Here is a 15,943-nt window from a genome sequence, read left to right on the forward strand (position 1 = left end):
TTTATATTTTTTTTTCTTGAAAGGAACAGTAAACATAAACTTAAATGCAAAGTAGAGAGAAGACGAATCTAAATAACAATACATGCAAACAAAGTACCACTAACATTCAATCTAAGTTAAATCTAAATGTACATACCATACACTTAAATTAATGTTAGCTACATACATAATCAAAAACCAACTACAATACAGAGAATACTACAATCACTATCTCTAGTGTGGATCCTGGTAGTGACGCCTGTGCCCAGTGCCACATCAGGGAGGCTGAGCCTGTCGCTGAGGTCGGGCTGGTTGTTTATCTAGGCCCATGGCTGCCGGCTTCGGCTACGTGTTAGGATGATACGTCTGCATCCCTCCGAACGATGAACCGGTGGCAAACTGGTGTAGCTGAAGCTAAGTCTGTGGGTGAGGAGCTACGGGTGGGGTCAGCTGGGGCTGGGACTTGGTCAGGTATCTGCCATAGTCGTGGGAGGGAGGAGTTGCGTACTGGCTGCTTAGCTGAAAGCCCGTCCCATACGACCCACCAGATGAGGGTGATATATGACGCATCCAGGACGAGGTCATGGCAGGAGCTGATGGCTGATGGTCCTCCGTGATGCCAACCTTTCTGTCCATACGAAATGTCTCGGCTAACCTGTCCATGACAAGTTCCTGCACTGTGTGTAGGAAAAAGTCATCCAGGAGAATCTTATCAAGGAAGATATCATCTTCATTCTGGGTCCCGGATGGACCTCCCTCATGCCAACCGGGTGGTGATGTATCCTACGCTGGCTGAGACTGATGCCCACCAGATCCGGATGAATGCCACGCTTCGTGCCATGAGGGAAGGGGAGGAGGTGCATGAGTCGGTGCTGTAGGTGGAACGACTCCGTGAATTGGTGCATCTCCACCGTCCTCATGATGGTCAAACTCCGCCTCCTCCTCCGAGTCTGCCTCTCCCCTATTCCGTCGGGGCCTGACCCTCTCCCTCCGGGCGGGCTCACCTGGGCGACGCTCTCTCTGGCCCCGCTCCCTCCGTGCTGGTCGGTGAGTGTCCTCTCTGACCTCCCTCGCACGTCTCCTCTAATCTGGCACGCCCCTCGGAAGGGTCAAATCGTCCCGCGGCTGACTGGCAGTGGGCTGGACATCGAGGGGCAACTCCACCAGCCTGGGATCCTCCAAAAGCTCATGCGCAGATAGATGCCTCACACGGCAGGCCCCGCGCCACCAGTCGTAGTACTCACCGGCCGGCCTAGTGTCGCATGTGTAGTGCACTGTAATCCTGCGACCAGGCTCAAACCACTGCCTCCAACCATCGTACCACTACTGCAGTCGCTCCGGCCACCAAACATCCTCACTGCGACCAGTGGTGGTCAGATGCCTGAAGTTAAACACATTAAATAAATAAAATAGTTTCAATATCAGAACAACAAACAACAACCAATGTATAACTTTGAATAATTTAACCAACTTTATACCTGTCAAGATTCACTAGAATCCTCGGCACTAGCTGCTCCCCATTGAACTACCGTTTCACCCGATCTATGTGGTGAAAATGGACAATGTTGAAGCAGACTATTGGAACGGCCGACAACCAAGTACCCGACTCCGACTCTGCCTCCTCACAGAACCAAAGTTGGCACAGGTCCTGTAGTGTAGGGTCGTCGTACACCCTCTATGCAAACTGAATAAAAAAATGTTTAACAAAATAACAAGCTTTAAACCACAGCAAGTAGAAGGAAATATCACGCAATATTTAATTTCATGACTTACCTCATTGAACCGTAACCGTTCGATGGATACCTTATACTGCAAGACCCTGGTCTGGTGCTGGTCCTTACTCTGCTACTGCAAGCCAACCAATCTGAAAGTAACAAAGACATATACAACTCCTTAAGTTACAAACAATGCGAATTAACAACAAAGCTTAACATGAAACAAAAAATAAATATTTGGATACCTGGCAGCTAGCGGCTACTAGTAGACTCCTCTACCTGGTGGACACAACTGGGAAAATCTCTGGTAAATCCAACTCATCAGTAGCGGAGTGCAACCGGCGATATCCGTGACTCCCTGCTGTGCTGCTAAACAGAGTAACTGGTAAGTCCAAGTCAGCATAACAGAGCCCTATGATGGCGCCTTGGACTCCTCAAAGTCTCGAAGAAGTGGTAGCCACCGTACGTGCACCAGGTTGTTGGACTTGTCTCTCAGCAGATATCCTCCGATCAGTAACATAATGTAGTATCGCGTATACTGTCGGAGGGACTCAGGATCGTCGGTGGGGGGCATTTGTCGTACACGATCATGCAACCAGACCAGCTTCAGTATGAACGACTCCTTCCTCTGCTCTGCCTGCTCTGCCGCCACCGGTGGCCTGGCACCAAGCAGCTGCTCCACCATCGCCCATGTCTCAGTGCCGTACCATCGACCGAAGTCACGAAGGCACCTCCAACGGGGTTCCCGTGTGAATGCAGGCCGAGGTGGTATGCCACTTCCTGCAGGATGATAGTGACCTCACCCCACGGAAGATGAAACATGTGTGTCTCCGGATGCCATCGCTCCACAAGTACCGAAATTAGGAAATTGTCAAATGTGAAGTCCCTGAGCGCCACCGTGTCGCTGAATCCGGCCTCAACCAGATACGGGACGATGGCGTCGGGTGGAGGAAGGGTATGGCTGACTCGCCGGGGAAATAGAAGGCGAGGCCTCTACAGAATGAAAAATAAATTTTTAATCTATACATACATAATAATACATTTTTCTACTCTACTAAGGAACAAAGTACTATTCCTACTTAGTAACATATTACCATGTGTCTACTCTACGTCTATCTCTAATTTATGTCGGTAAGCAAATTCTAATTAAGTAATACCAATCTTAGACAAGCAAATATTGTTCTGAATTCATCATATAGTCCTAACCCCCAAGCATCTTACTCAGTGTTTGTTACTATAAGACTACCCTAACAATGTCCACATAGTTAGATTAACTGAACATACCGCAACTAACCTCAAATTCGGCCGTCCCAGCGTAACGTGAAGTCTCGTTTAGTCTGTTGATGTCACCGTCGTTGCCCGCCTGGCGTGCCATCACCGTCTCGGACTCAGATATGGAAGGAAAAGGTTAAAAGAGGGGAAAAAGAGTTTGAAATGTGTGTAATTATAATCATCACTAAACAATATCTAACATTAACCAATTGATTTATAAAACTCATCACATCAATAATCCTCAACAATTATCATCAACCACAATAACCAACAATCAAAATCTATATATCATCAAAATTCAAACTCATTCATCCTACATCCAAACCATCATCAAACATACATTTACATACAATTAATCATACAATCACACCCTTCAACCTGTCTTAAGGTCAACTAGTCTAAGTGTCCGATGATATTACATATTACATAGAGGAGACCGAATCCATATCTTGGCCGATCCCCAAAATGCACATCATACCAAGATTTGAATCCAACAAGCTTTCAACTCACTAACAAGCCACCAAAGCTCAAACTAACATCATATATATACCAAAATCAAAACCTAAGATGCACAAAATAACTAAACACAAGGGTTTAGTGAAACCTTACCTTACCCAATGAGATTAGGGGTAAAATCCAATAATTAATCGCTATTAGAGATCACCTAAACAAGCAAAAATATAAAATCTACTCAAAACTATAACTCCAAAAACACAGAATCCTAGGGCTGGAAACTGGAGATTGAGACGCGATTTCTTACCAGGTTTGCTTAGATAGAATCGAAGAGATCGACAAGAGCTTTGTGTGGCCGCAAATAGCTTGTCAATCGGAGCTTCGTAGCTCAAGTTATGGCCAAAAGAAGGAGGAGGTGAATAGTGTCATCCCTCTTCTTCTCTCTCTCTCTCTCTCTCTCTCTCTCTCTCTCTCTCTCTCTCTCTCTTTGTGCTAAAATGAGTTTCTTTGGCTCATTTACTCACTTATGTATGTTGGGCTTTGGGCCCGGTTTGCCCGGTCCAACCTGTTACCATTTTAGGTCCGTTTAGCCCACTTGGAATCAAAACCTTTAAGATTAGTGCCCGGTTTTCAATTCTAAAATATTTTTATCCTTTCAAAACAATAAATCAATTTTTAAAATCTTATTTTCCAAAATACGTGGTACTGGACAGACTAGAACCGGTACTGCCAGCTTAAACGCCAGTACGCAGTTTTACAAAATCTTTTCGAAAAAGATACATTTTCCAATTCAGAAAAATTCATTGAAATTGAATTTTACCTTTATATTTTTAAATTAAAACTTCTAAAATTTGAATCTATTCTAGGCAGTAAAATTATTTAGTTACCCCACAAAGCATTCTACTATCCACGTTATCAACCCAACAAGTTACCAAAGCATCTCATTCACCATCATCTTACGGTGTTGATGTTCTCTCTCGCCTTCCGCCGCGTCACTCTGATAATCATCATTAAGAATCCGAAAAATTTCCTTAAACCAAATACTGATTTTGTAATATTTTTCAGAACCTTTAAAACAAGTTCAATCTAAATGAGTCCATTGTTTAAAACTTTCTCAAAAGAGTCAAAAATTATTTATTTGTAAATCAATCACTTTAAAGCATGATTTTCCTAGATTCATTAAAATCCTTAAATCAGGAACTTTCTATTTGAATCCCTTTTTGATAAGTTAACTTACAAACCAAAATCACAAGTTAACAGAATCATAGAACTCACTTTTCTTTTTAAATCGTATCATTTAATCAAAAAGTTCCAATCCTAGTTTCAAAACCAAATCATTTAATCCAAAGTTCCAAACTAAATTTAAAAATCATTCTAAGATTTTAAAACTCTTTCAACACGAACGACGATATTCTATACTATGAAAATAAGTTAAGGATTGGTTACCGACTTCATAATTACCTCTACCCTATTGTTGTGATCGACCCGCCTCATGTGTTCCTCAGTGTGGACAATCTCTAACCAAATGTCCCGGTGCGCCACACTTGTAACATAGTTTCATACCCAACCGGCATGGCTTATTCGGATGGTAGATCCCACACTCCTGACATTTAATATCAGAGGAGTAAGCTTTTGACCACTTCCCTTCACCATTTCTCTTGACATTTTGTCCCCTCGGTCCAAGGTAATCGTCACATTCCCTATTAGTGTTTCCTCCATGAGTGTTTCTTGACGAGGCTATCGTCTGTGCATATTCCTCACAACTCTCGCCTTGTTCACTAGATCGGAGAAAATCCGAATCTCCAAAGGAGTCACAACAGTCATGATGTTATCCTTCAATCCCCTTTGATACTTGATGCACTTCCAACTTTCATAGGTCTCTGGGGCACCCTGACACACCCTAGAGAACCTACAGAGCTCCTCAAATCGGCTAGTATAGTCTGCCATAGATAAGGAACCATGCTTCATCTGCATAAGTTCCATCTCCTTCACTTCCCTTGCAGATTCAGGAAAGTACTTCTTGTAGAACGCCATTTGAAATGCATCCCAAGAGATTTCTGCATTCGAAAGTCGTATCAACTGGCACTCTCCTTGCCACCAATATTGTGCCTCTCTTAACAGTTGATAAGCCGAAAACTCCATGTATTGGTTAGCCAGGACATGTTGAGCCTGTAGTGCACGCTCCATAGCTCAGAACCAATTGTCCGCTTCAGTTGAGTTAGTTGAACCTCTGAAAGTTGGAAGATGAACCTTCAGAAACGAAGCCAAAGTCATTGGAGCACCTCCCAAGTCATTACCGTTTTCTTCCCCATTTTCGTTCACATTTCTATTAACGTTCTTGTTTCCCACTAGTTGACCCAGCCTCAGCACAGCTTGCAGAGTCACAGCAGCATTCGCCTCCATGGTATTCGCAAGATTAGCCATTGCCCCCGCGAACTCGGCATGGTTATCGGCCGGTTGCTCATTTCTACTCTCTCTTCGTGAACGTGTACGACTTCATCCATGAGTAGCCGTTAGGGTTTCTGTCTACACCAAACATTCGATATCAAGGTGATCAGTCTCAATATCAAAAGCCTAGCGCTTCAATTATCCTAAAAAAGCACTCATAAACAAGCATGCTATAAAATATCAAGTAGATAACCTAAATAGCATGAAAGAATAATGACCTTGAGTATGCAGTGAAGCATAATCGGTCCATCCCCTAGGCTCACGAGGACAAACTGATCTAATACCACTAAATGTAACACCCTAAGTACCCTAAGTCTTACCTCATGCCGTAAAGCAAAGGTTAATCAAGGGTTACGACAATTCTAAGGTTCATACATAAAAATATATATAGAAGGAATAATAATTCTAGAAGCCCGATGAAGAAAATAAGCTCAAATACAGAATTACTGATGATTAAATTTTTGACGGTTTAGAAATTATCAAGTAACCAATCGTAGTATAGTCTAAACCGACACAAAATCCATTATCAAAGAAATTCTACAATCTATAATCAAGAGTATTAATCTCCCAAGTCGTTCTACCCTAGGAATGCTACAAGGATGCATGCTATTGGTTAAGTGGTCTTTTGTGTTTTGAAGAGTGTGGCATAAAAGTGCTAACAAAGGAGAACAATAATCAATCAATATTAAAAGCCTTGGCCAAGTTTGAACATTGGAAGTTCCATCACTATAGCTTCCTTCAATTGTGATAACAATGGAGTATTACTTCACTTAGTTAACCCCTAGTCATAGAGGAAAGTCAAGTAAAAGTAACTAACTTGAGTCACAAGTCCTAGTCTTACCCTAAGGAAGTCTAGCTTTAATGCACTCTAAGTCAATTAGCAATTCTCAATTCTCAATCAACAATTGACATTCATTATTCAAGTGTCTCCAATGACTCAACCACTAGGCCAAGTGAGGGAATGCTACTCCGTATCTAAAGTTGGCATTTTCTCAAAAATTTGGAGAGCAAGAATGAAAGACATAGTAGAATTGAGAAGAAACTTAGAATAAAAGTAATTCAATACAAGAGATTAACAACAATCAACAATGAACAACAATGAAAATGAGATTTTCAATGTATTGAGCTAAGAACACAAGCTTGTGAGACTTGAGCCTATTGATGTGGTTACATTTTTTCTTTAACCACTCATTTTCCTTCTTGTGTGCAATTATTCCCTTTCTATGATTGTGATCCTCGATTTGCTTGATTCTATATGTCCATTTATTTCTTATATTCATGCATTTGTATGATTGAGGCCATTATTTCATTAGCTCACTTGTCCAAATAGCCTACCTTTTACTCTCCATTGTTAGCCAATTTTGGGCCTGCGCTTAACCAACTTATTCTCAGTTTAGCACATTACAAGCCCAAGGTGGAAAACCAATGAAAGTTCTTTGCTTGGATCTTTGATTAGCCTAGGCTAGTGAGAGTGTTTATTATTCAAAGTTGGTGAGGTTTGGAAACATTGGAGGGGATAAAAGGGTAGTACACTTCCATATTTAGGAATTGGGAATATATTCATGTATTGATTAAATGCCTTATGCAATTGATGTTCTTGTACAAAGTATGTTCAAAAAAAGGGGGGGGGGACAAAATGCCCCAATTTGAAGCTCAAATAATAAAGAATCAATGCATAAGGAATGTGAATCAAATAGAATGCATGAGTATACGAAAAAAAGTGAAGAATGGGTAGTTAGAATAGTTTGAAATTGTATAGGACATTATATAGGTTAGGTGGGAAAGTCTATACTAATCAAAGATCTAAACTCTAGTCCACTTAACCATAAATGATCCTACCTTGACCCTAACCCCATTACAACCTAAATGAAAGACCTCATGATGAATGTATGCATGCATTGAATAGGTGTTGATTGTTAGAAGAAAAAAACAAATCTGGAAAAGCATGATTAGGAGAGAATTGAGTGAATTAACCCTTAAACACTCGAGTGAATAGAGCGGATACACATCCGGTGAGGGTTCAAAAGTTCAATTACATGTGTTCACCCATATTATCTATATTCCTGCAAGCTTGAATTTCTTTTGATAATTCAATACAATTGTGGTTTGGACTTGATTCCTATTGCTCTAGCTCTCATGCTTATATATGTTCTCTTGGAAGTTGAATTATGTTGACCAAGCATTTGCATTCACTTTAGGTAGTTACATTTAGATAGGACTCATATAGTTTAGTTGCATCAAATAAAGATCACACCCCTTGTTTCCTTCTTATTTTAGCATGAGGACATGCTAAGGTTTAAGTATGGGGAGGTTGATAAACCCCATTTTTAGGGTTCATCTTGTACTGAATTTAGAGCATTTTATCAACCTTTTGTCACATTTAGCCAAGGAATTAGCATGATTTTGTAATCTCTCCTGTATTTGTGCTTAAGTGTAAAAACATGCTTTTTAAGCCTTATTTTGATGAATTCTAATTCTTCCTTAATTCCATAAGATGCCTTGATTTGTTTGCTAGTAATCGCAGGTTAAAATAGGCTAAGCATGGATCAAAGGAGCAAGGAAGGAAGCATGCAAGTGGAGAGAAGCACAAAAAGCCAAAGAACTGATTTCGACCAAGGACGCGCACGCACACAAGACGCTCGCGCGCACATCGCTAAATCGGCAGGGGACGCGCACGCGTACTGTGCGCGCACGCGTCGCAGTCCGCACGTGATTCTATTATTTCAACATGTGGCTGGCGATTTTGGAGGGTTTCTGCAACTAACTTTGGCGCCAAACTGCATATAAGAACCAAGGATTGAAGGGGATTGAGGGAGATTCACATTCATACACTCATTTTTGCACTTTCTTAGATATTTTTAGTTAGTTACATTTGTAGAGAGAGAGACTCCAACCTCTCTCTAGGGTTCATCTTCATTCTCTCAATTCTCAACCATTCCTTGGTGAGATCCATTGCAACTCTCAATTTACTTTGTTCATGTTATAGATCTTCTTCTTTAATCTCAATTAGTGTTTGTAATTGTTTAATCCTCATAGATCTTAGATTTAACTTTGTTATTTTGAACATACTTTGTACAAGAACATCAATTGCATAAGGTCTTATACATTTAATCAATACATGAATATATTCCCAATTCCTAAATATGGAAGTATACTACCCTTTTATCCCCTCCAATGTTCCCAAACCTCACCAACTTTGAATAATAAACACTCTCACTAGCCTAGGCTAATCAAAGATCCAAGCAAAGGACTTTCATTGGTTTTCTTCCTTGGGCTTGTAATGTGCTAAAATGAGAATAAGTTGGTTAAGCGCAGGCCCAAAATTGGCTAACAATGGAGAGTAAAAGGTAGGCTATTTGGACAAGTGAGCTAATGAAATAATGGCCTCAATCATACAAATGCATGAATACAAGAAATAAATGGACATATAGAATCAAGCAAATCGAGGATCTCAATCATAGNATATATATATATATTTTCAATCAATTGGGTTGTGCTCTCTAGATGGGTTCCTTGAAGAGTTCCATTATTTTGACTAAGTATTGTTGTGATTGAAAAGTTCAAAAATTCCTTGGTTTACCCTTTTTATTTTCAATTAAAACAAATTTCATATGTAAAAAGGTTGACTACGTCTTAACAATTCCAAAATATTTTCTAATCACAACTACAAGCTACTAAGAAGATAACTGTATAGAGAAAAAATCTAACTAATATCCAACATCCAAAATAAAAGAGTATGTAACAACCAACATGTGTCAAAAATATCTAACACAATATATACAATAATATGCAAAATAGGATAGCTAGGAAGATATAACTAGGAAATGTGTCCAAAATGTGGTGCCAACGGCAACCTCCCCACACTTAAGATCAAGCATCATCCCTGATGCTAATCCTGAGGGTCAGGGGGAGATCTAGAGGGTTTTGAGCATATGCTTGAAGTGAGGCAAGAGTATGTTCTGGTGGTCTCTTCCTCTTTCCTTTGTCCGACATCCTGAAAGTAGAATATGGTAGAATATAAGCACTTAAACAAGTAGTATAAAGCAAATAGAAGCATGTTCAGGATGCAAGATGGATGACAAGTAATCATGATGTGAACTTGAAATAGAAAACTTGGTTTGCAAGTAAGCCTAGAAAAATGGAAACATAAACCAAGAATTCAGGATTCCAATCAATGTGATACAATTCTCAAAGATTAAGCATATTCATCATCATACCTTAAGAGAATGGTTAAAAAGTCAAGTGTGAGTAAAAGTGAAGTTAGTGGTTATAGAAATCAGTGAGTTAGAAAAGTAAAGTTGGTAATTAGTGGTATGATGTAGAATTGCCTAATGGGGAGAGAATTGCAAGTTATGCGCAACGGTCATGTCCACAAGCATGAAAATATAGAAGTGCCAAAAATGGACTTCACAATAATTGGTGTGACAAACAATAAAGTGCAATTGTGTAACTATGAGAAGTTGAAAAGGATGTTAAGTTGTAAGAGGTTACACGACCAAAGCATACTAATTATTGTGAGAGACTGAAGATAATGTAAGGAGGTTGCATACTAATTATTGAGTTTTTTTTAAAACAACGCGGGCGCGCACGGTGCGCATCCGCGTGTATTGGTGGATTTGGAAACCGACGCGTATGCGCCTTGGGCGCTTACGCGTGCTAGGAGTTGGGCTGGAGGCATAGTGCTGGCCCAGTGTTCGCCTAACTCTCTGGAGTATGTATGAGCTGGTGGCATCAGCCTGGTGACGCGTACGCGGCAGGTGTGCGTCCGCGTGGATTGACACTTTTGTTTATTGGTGCGCATGCGCAATGTGCGCGCTCGCGTGAAGTTAGTTGGGCTAAAAGCCTAACGCTCGCATGAGAGTGGCCCAACTCTCTGGAATTCAATATGGTGATACATCCGCTCATTGACGCGTGCACGTACTGCGTGCGCGCGCGTCCAACCCTTCTTTCTTTTTAATGCCTAAAAGCTTTAAAATGCCCAAAAACTCCCATGGTGACTACAACTCCTTATTCAGTCAAAAACCACACACTTTATAAAATGCAAGTTGGTTTTGAGATTTATTCCATTATTACTAAGCACAACATACATGTTAATATGCTAGCAACCAATCTACACACACAAGCCAATTATGAAATGAAACCTACCTACAATGGTAACTCAAATCACTTATTAAACAAAATTAGAAGAGAGTGGAAAGAGTTTACCATGGTGGGGTATCTCCCACCTAGCACTTTTAGTTTAAGTCCTTAAGTTGGACATTTGGTGGAGTCCTTGTTAGGGTGGTTTATGCTTGAACTCTTCTTTGAATCCCCACCAGTGTTTGCACTTCCAATAGCCTCCGGGATCCCAACTTAAACGTACAAGGCCTTCAAGGAGGCCTAAGCAAGTGACAAGGCCCTTAAGTTGATAGTGCTTTATGTATGTTCCGGGGTCCCATACTTTGTTTGTCAACTCCCTTTCTTTTTGATCTCCATGCTTCCATTTGGGTGACAAACTTATTGAATTCTCAATTAGGCCTCCAGACATTCCCCTAGACCCATGCAATTTGGTTCTACACCACCCATTGCCATTCAACCTTGAGCAAGCACCCATCATGAACTTAGAGTGATGTTTCCAACCATTACAGGACTCTCTCTTACTTCTCAATCCACAACGAGCTCTAAGTTGCCCATCCGTCTTAAGCAAACTATATTCAAGTGGGAAGTAAAGATTAGATATAAGAAATTTACCCACTTGAATGTTATGTTGGAAGCTCCACTCCCTTGTACTCTTCCTTGATTACCTCCACATCTTCACAAGCTTCTTCAATTCCAACCTCTTCCTCTTGGTAGCTTCCTTCCAATTCGATCTCCTCTTCATTGCTTACCAACGGCATGGGAGGTTGTGCATCTTCTTCCTTGATCTCAATTTCAAGCCCAATGGGAGGGGATTCAATTGTAGATAGGAAATTCTCAATGATTGAATCCATTTCTTGGTCAACCTCTTCCAACCTTTCATTACTCATACTATGCCTTGGAAGTTGCGTATTATCCTCCTTAACATCATTTTCAAGTTCAATGGAAGAGACTTCAACAAGTTCCACACGCTCATCAACAATATCACTTGGTGTGGAAGTGTTCTCAAGCTTGAAATCCACCTCTTGTTTAACCTCCTCTAACTCTTCAACCGTTTCTTCTTCTTCGATGATCTCTTCCTCCTCCACTTGTTGCAAGACATACTCCATCTCCTTATCCTTATGTTGGGATCCTAAAATCTCCTTCATGCTCATTTCTTCAGTTGATTTTTCACATTCATCCGTGGAGATGCTTTGCTTGTTGTATGAATCTCAAGAGTCCATCTTTTGACGGATGGTGGCTTGAAGCCGATCCATTTCTTTCTTGAAACGATCCCTTGATTCTTGTTCCGCTTTGCTAACATAAGTATGATCGTGTTGCTCTTGGATTGATGGACCTTGATATGCTTCCATGGAGGTTTGTGGCGGAGAGGGGGAATCATGATATAGTTGGAAAGGAGGTTCATCAAAGCTTGGAGGTGGGAAGTTATTTTGGTTGTTGGTAGAAGGTGGAATTATACGGGACATAGATTCTTGGAGGGTAGAGGTGAAACTAGTGCGTGTGGTTTGGAGTTCTTCTTGTTCTTGAAGAATGATACAAAGTGTATCATCCATGGGGACTTGGTTTGGAGGGTAAAGATGTTGGAGTGGTGGTGATTCAAGGGTTGCTTGTTCATAATTATCACAAGGATATGCATAAGGGGAATATAGATTAGGATCGTATGGAGGTAATTGGTGGAAATAAGATGTGGATTGAGAATATGGTGATTGGAATGATGGTATTTGAGGACTATATTGAGAGTATGGTACATAGAATGATGGTGGTTGAGTGGCATAACCATGATAAGAATCATCATATCCATAAGAATGATATGCATTATAGGAAGGATTACCATCATAGTAACTTGAAGGGGGAGGTTGCCATGATGATTGCTCATATGGATGTGGCTCCCTTCCAAAGAATTCATCTCTCCCATAATGTGAGCCATCATTCAAGTTTTCATCGCCTACAACATAGTCATAGTCATATCCAAAACCACAAGAACGAAAATTCATAGTGGCAAATAGGAACAAAACTAATGGAGATCTAAAACTAATGAAAACTAACAAACAAGCAAAAGATAAACATATCTACAATATTCACATATTTACATTAACCAAAAACATGGCATTCATGTGCATTCCCCGACAACGGCGCCATTTTGATGATTAGATTTTTGACAGTTTAGAAATTATCAAGTAACCAATCGTAGTATAGTCTAAACCGACACAAAATCCATTATAAAATAAATTCTACAATCTATAATCGAGAGTATTAATCTCCCAAGTCGTTCTTCCCTAGGAATGCTACAAGGATGCATGCTATTGGTTAAGTGGTCTTTTGTGGTTTGAAGAGTGTGGCATAAAAGTGCTAACAAAGGAGAACAATAATCAATCAATATTAAAAGCCTTGGCCAAGGTTGAACATTGGAAGTTCCATCACTATAGCTTCCTTCAATTGTGATAACAATGGAGTATTACTTCACTTAGTTAACCCCTAGTCATAGAGGAAAGTCAAATAAAAGTAACTAACTTGTGTCACAAGTCCTAGTCTTACCCTAGGGAAGTCTAGCTTTAGTGCACTCTAAGTCAATTAGCAATTCTCAATTCTCAATCAACAATTGACATTCATTATTCAAGTGTCTCCAATGACTCAACCACTAGGCCAAGTGAGGGAATGCTACTCCATATCTAAAGTTGGCATTTTCTCAAACATTTGGAGAGCAAGAATGAAAGACAGTAGAATTGAGAAGAAACTTAGAATCAAAGTAATTCAATACAAGAGATTAACAACAATCAACAATGAACAACAATAAAAATGAGATCTTCAATGCATTAATAGAATTCAAAATAACAAAGTTAAATCTAAGATCTATGAGGATTAAACAATTACAAACACTAATTGAGATTAAAGAAGAAGATCTATAACATGAACAAAGTAAATTGAGAGTTGCAATGGATCTCACCAAGGAATGGTTGAGAATTTAGAGAATGAAGATGAACCCTAGAGAGAGGTTGGAGTCTCTCTCTCTACAAATGTAACTAACTAAAAGTATCTAAGAAAGTGCAAAAATGAGTGTATGAATGTGAATCTCCCTCAATCCCCTTCAATCCTTGGTTCCTATATGCAGTTTGGTGCCAAAGTTAGTTACAGAAACCCTCCAAAATCGCCAGGCACGTGTTGAAATAACAGAATCACGTGTGCACTGCGACGCGTGCACGCACGGTACGCGTGCGCGCACGGTACGCGTACGCGTCCCTGGCCGATTTAGCGATGTGCGCGCGAGCGTCTTGTGTGCGTGCGTGTCCTTGATCGAGATCAGTTCTTTGGCTTTTTGTGCTTCTCTCCACTTGCATGCTTCCTTCCTTGCTTCTTTGATCCATGCTTAGCCTATTTTAACATGAGATTACTAGCAAACAAATCAAGGCATCTTATGGAATTAAGGAGGAATTAGAATTCATCAAAATAAGGCTTAAAAAGCATGTTTTTACACTTAAGCACAAATACGGGAGAGATTACAAACTCATGCTAATTCCTTGGCTAAATGTGACAAAAGGTTGATAAAATGCTCTAAATTCAGTACAAGATGAACCCTAAAAATGGGTTTTATCAATTACAAAGCACGAACATTCACATGAAGCTACAAGTGTAAAAGACATGATCCACTATGTAATGTAACAAGATATATATAATTATATAAGAGTGTAATAATCATAAGATACTAGCAGCCCGCGGAGTTTGGGCCGACTAGTTAAATACTGACATACAGAAGTTTGAAAGTAAACAGCTTATACAAAATATCACTCTGAAAGTAGGCCTCTAATGCAAAAGTAAATACAAAAGTGAGAGTACTAATCAAAATAACCAAATGACCACAAAAAGAATAAGATCCTCCGCTCTGCTACCATCAAACAACTCCCTGAAGTGGGTTGTGACTTGCATCTAAAAAACAACAATAATGTATAGAATGAGAACTGGAGGTTCTCAGTATGGTAACAGTACCCAATAATGTAAGATGTAAGACCCTGGGACGCCAGAGGCAATCCTAGAGCATCATATTAAACAGATATTCAAACTTAACGAAATAAATAGCTTAAACTGTACATAATAAAAAAGGTATCTAATCTTAAATGATTTCTAACTAAAACTTCACCAACCTACAATTTAAGAAGCAAGTAGGCATGCTATACAATTAGGTAAACTCAAGTAATCATAGCAAGCAAGCATATAGAAGATGCATAGGATGAATGTCTGTCCTATTGCCTGTGATATCACATGTCGGTTATAGTGCCAAACCCGACTTAAAATCCCGACAGCAACTCTTGGATTAGTCTCTCTGTTGCGCATACTTAGGAGGAATAATTCCGAGGGATAAGTGCCCTACCACCTTCTCCTTTCAGAGGGAAAATATTCCGAGGGAGAGTGCCCTACCACCTTCCTTTGGATGCCGCATGATTCCGTGGGTTAGTGCCCTACCTGTAGTACAATGGTCAAAAAAGACTACTAGTACAATAGTAAAATGTCTTATTTATACTAAACTAGCTACTAGGGTTTACAGAAGTATGTAATTGATGCATAAATCCACTTCCAGGGCCCACTTGGTGTGTGCTTCGGCTGAGCTTGATCTATCCACGAGCTGAGGCTTCTCTTGGAGTTGAACGCCAAGTTGTAACATGTTTTGGGCGTTCAACTCTGGTTCGTGATGTGTTTTTGGCGTTTGACTCCAGAATGCAGCATGGAACTGGCGTTGAGCGCCAGTTTACGTCATCTAATCACGAATAAAGTATGGACTATTATATATTGCTGGAAAGCTCTGGATGTCTACTTTCCAACTCCGTTGAGAGTGCGCCATTTGAAGTTCAGTAGCTCCAGAAAATCCATTTCGAGTGCAGGGAGGTTAGATTCCAACAGCATCAGTAGTCCTTTGTCAGCCTTCTATCAAAGTTTTGCTCAGGTCCCTCAATTTCAGCCAGAAAATACCT

General features: G+C 40.2%; 1 protein-coding gene across 1 annotated transcript; it reads right to left on the bottom strand.

Moving 5' to 3' along the window:
• Positions 1 to 5,156: 5,156 nt before the first annotated feature.
• Positions 5,157 to 5,606, bottom strand: LOC107479140 (uncharacterized). The gene has a single exon (XM_016099290.1). It carries the CDS (start codon positions 5,604 to 5,606, stop codon positions 5,157 to 5,159), a length of 450 nt encoding a protein of 149 aa, XP_015954776.1.
• Between the last annotated feature and the right edge of the window lie 10,337 nt (positions 5,607 to 15,943).

The sequence above is a fragment of the Arachis duranensis genome, chromosome 3 (assembly GCF_000817695.3).
Source record: "Arachis duranensis cultivar V14167 chromosome 3, aradu.V14167.gnm2.J7QH, whole genome shotgun sequence".
Lineage (NCBI taxonomy): Eukaryota > Viridiplantae > Streptophyta > Magnoliopsida > Fabales > Fabaceae > Arachis > Arachis duranensis.

What these genes read in the sequence shown, in the direction of transcription:
- LOC107479140 (XM_016099290.1), bottom strand. Translation starts at nt 5,606, where the DNA reads ATGGAGCGTGCACTACAGGCTCAACATGTCCTGGCTAACCAATACATG.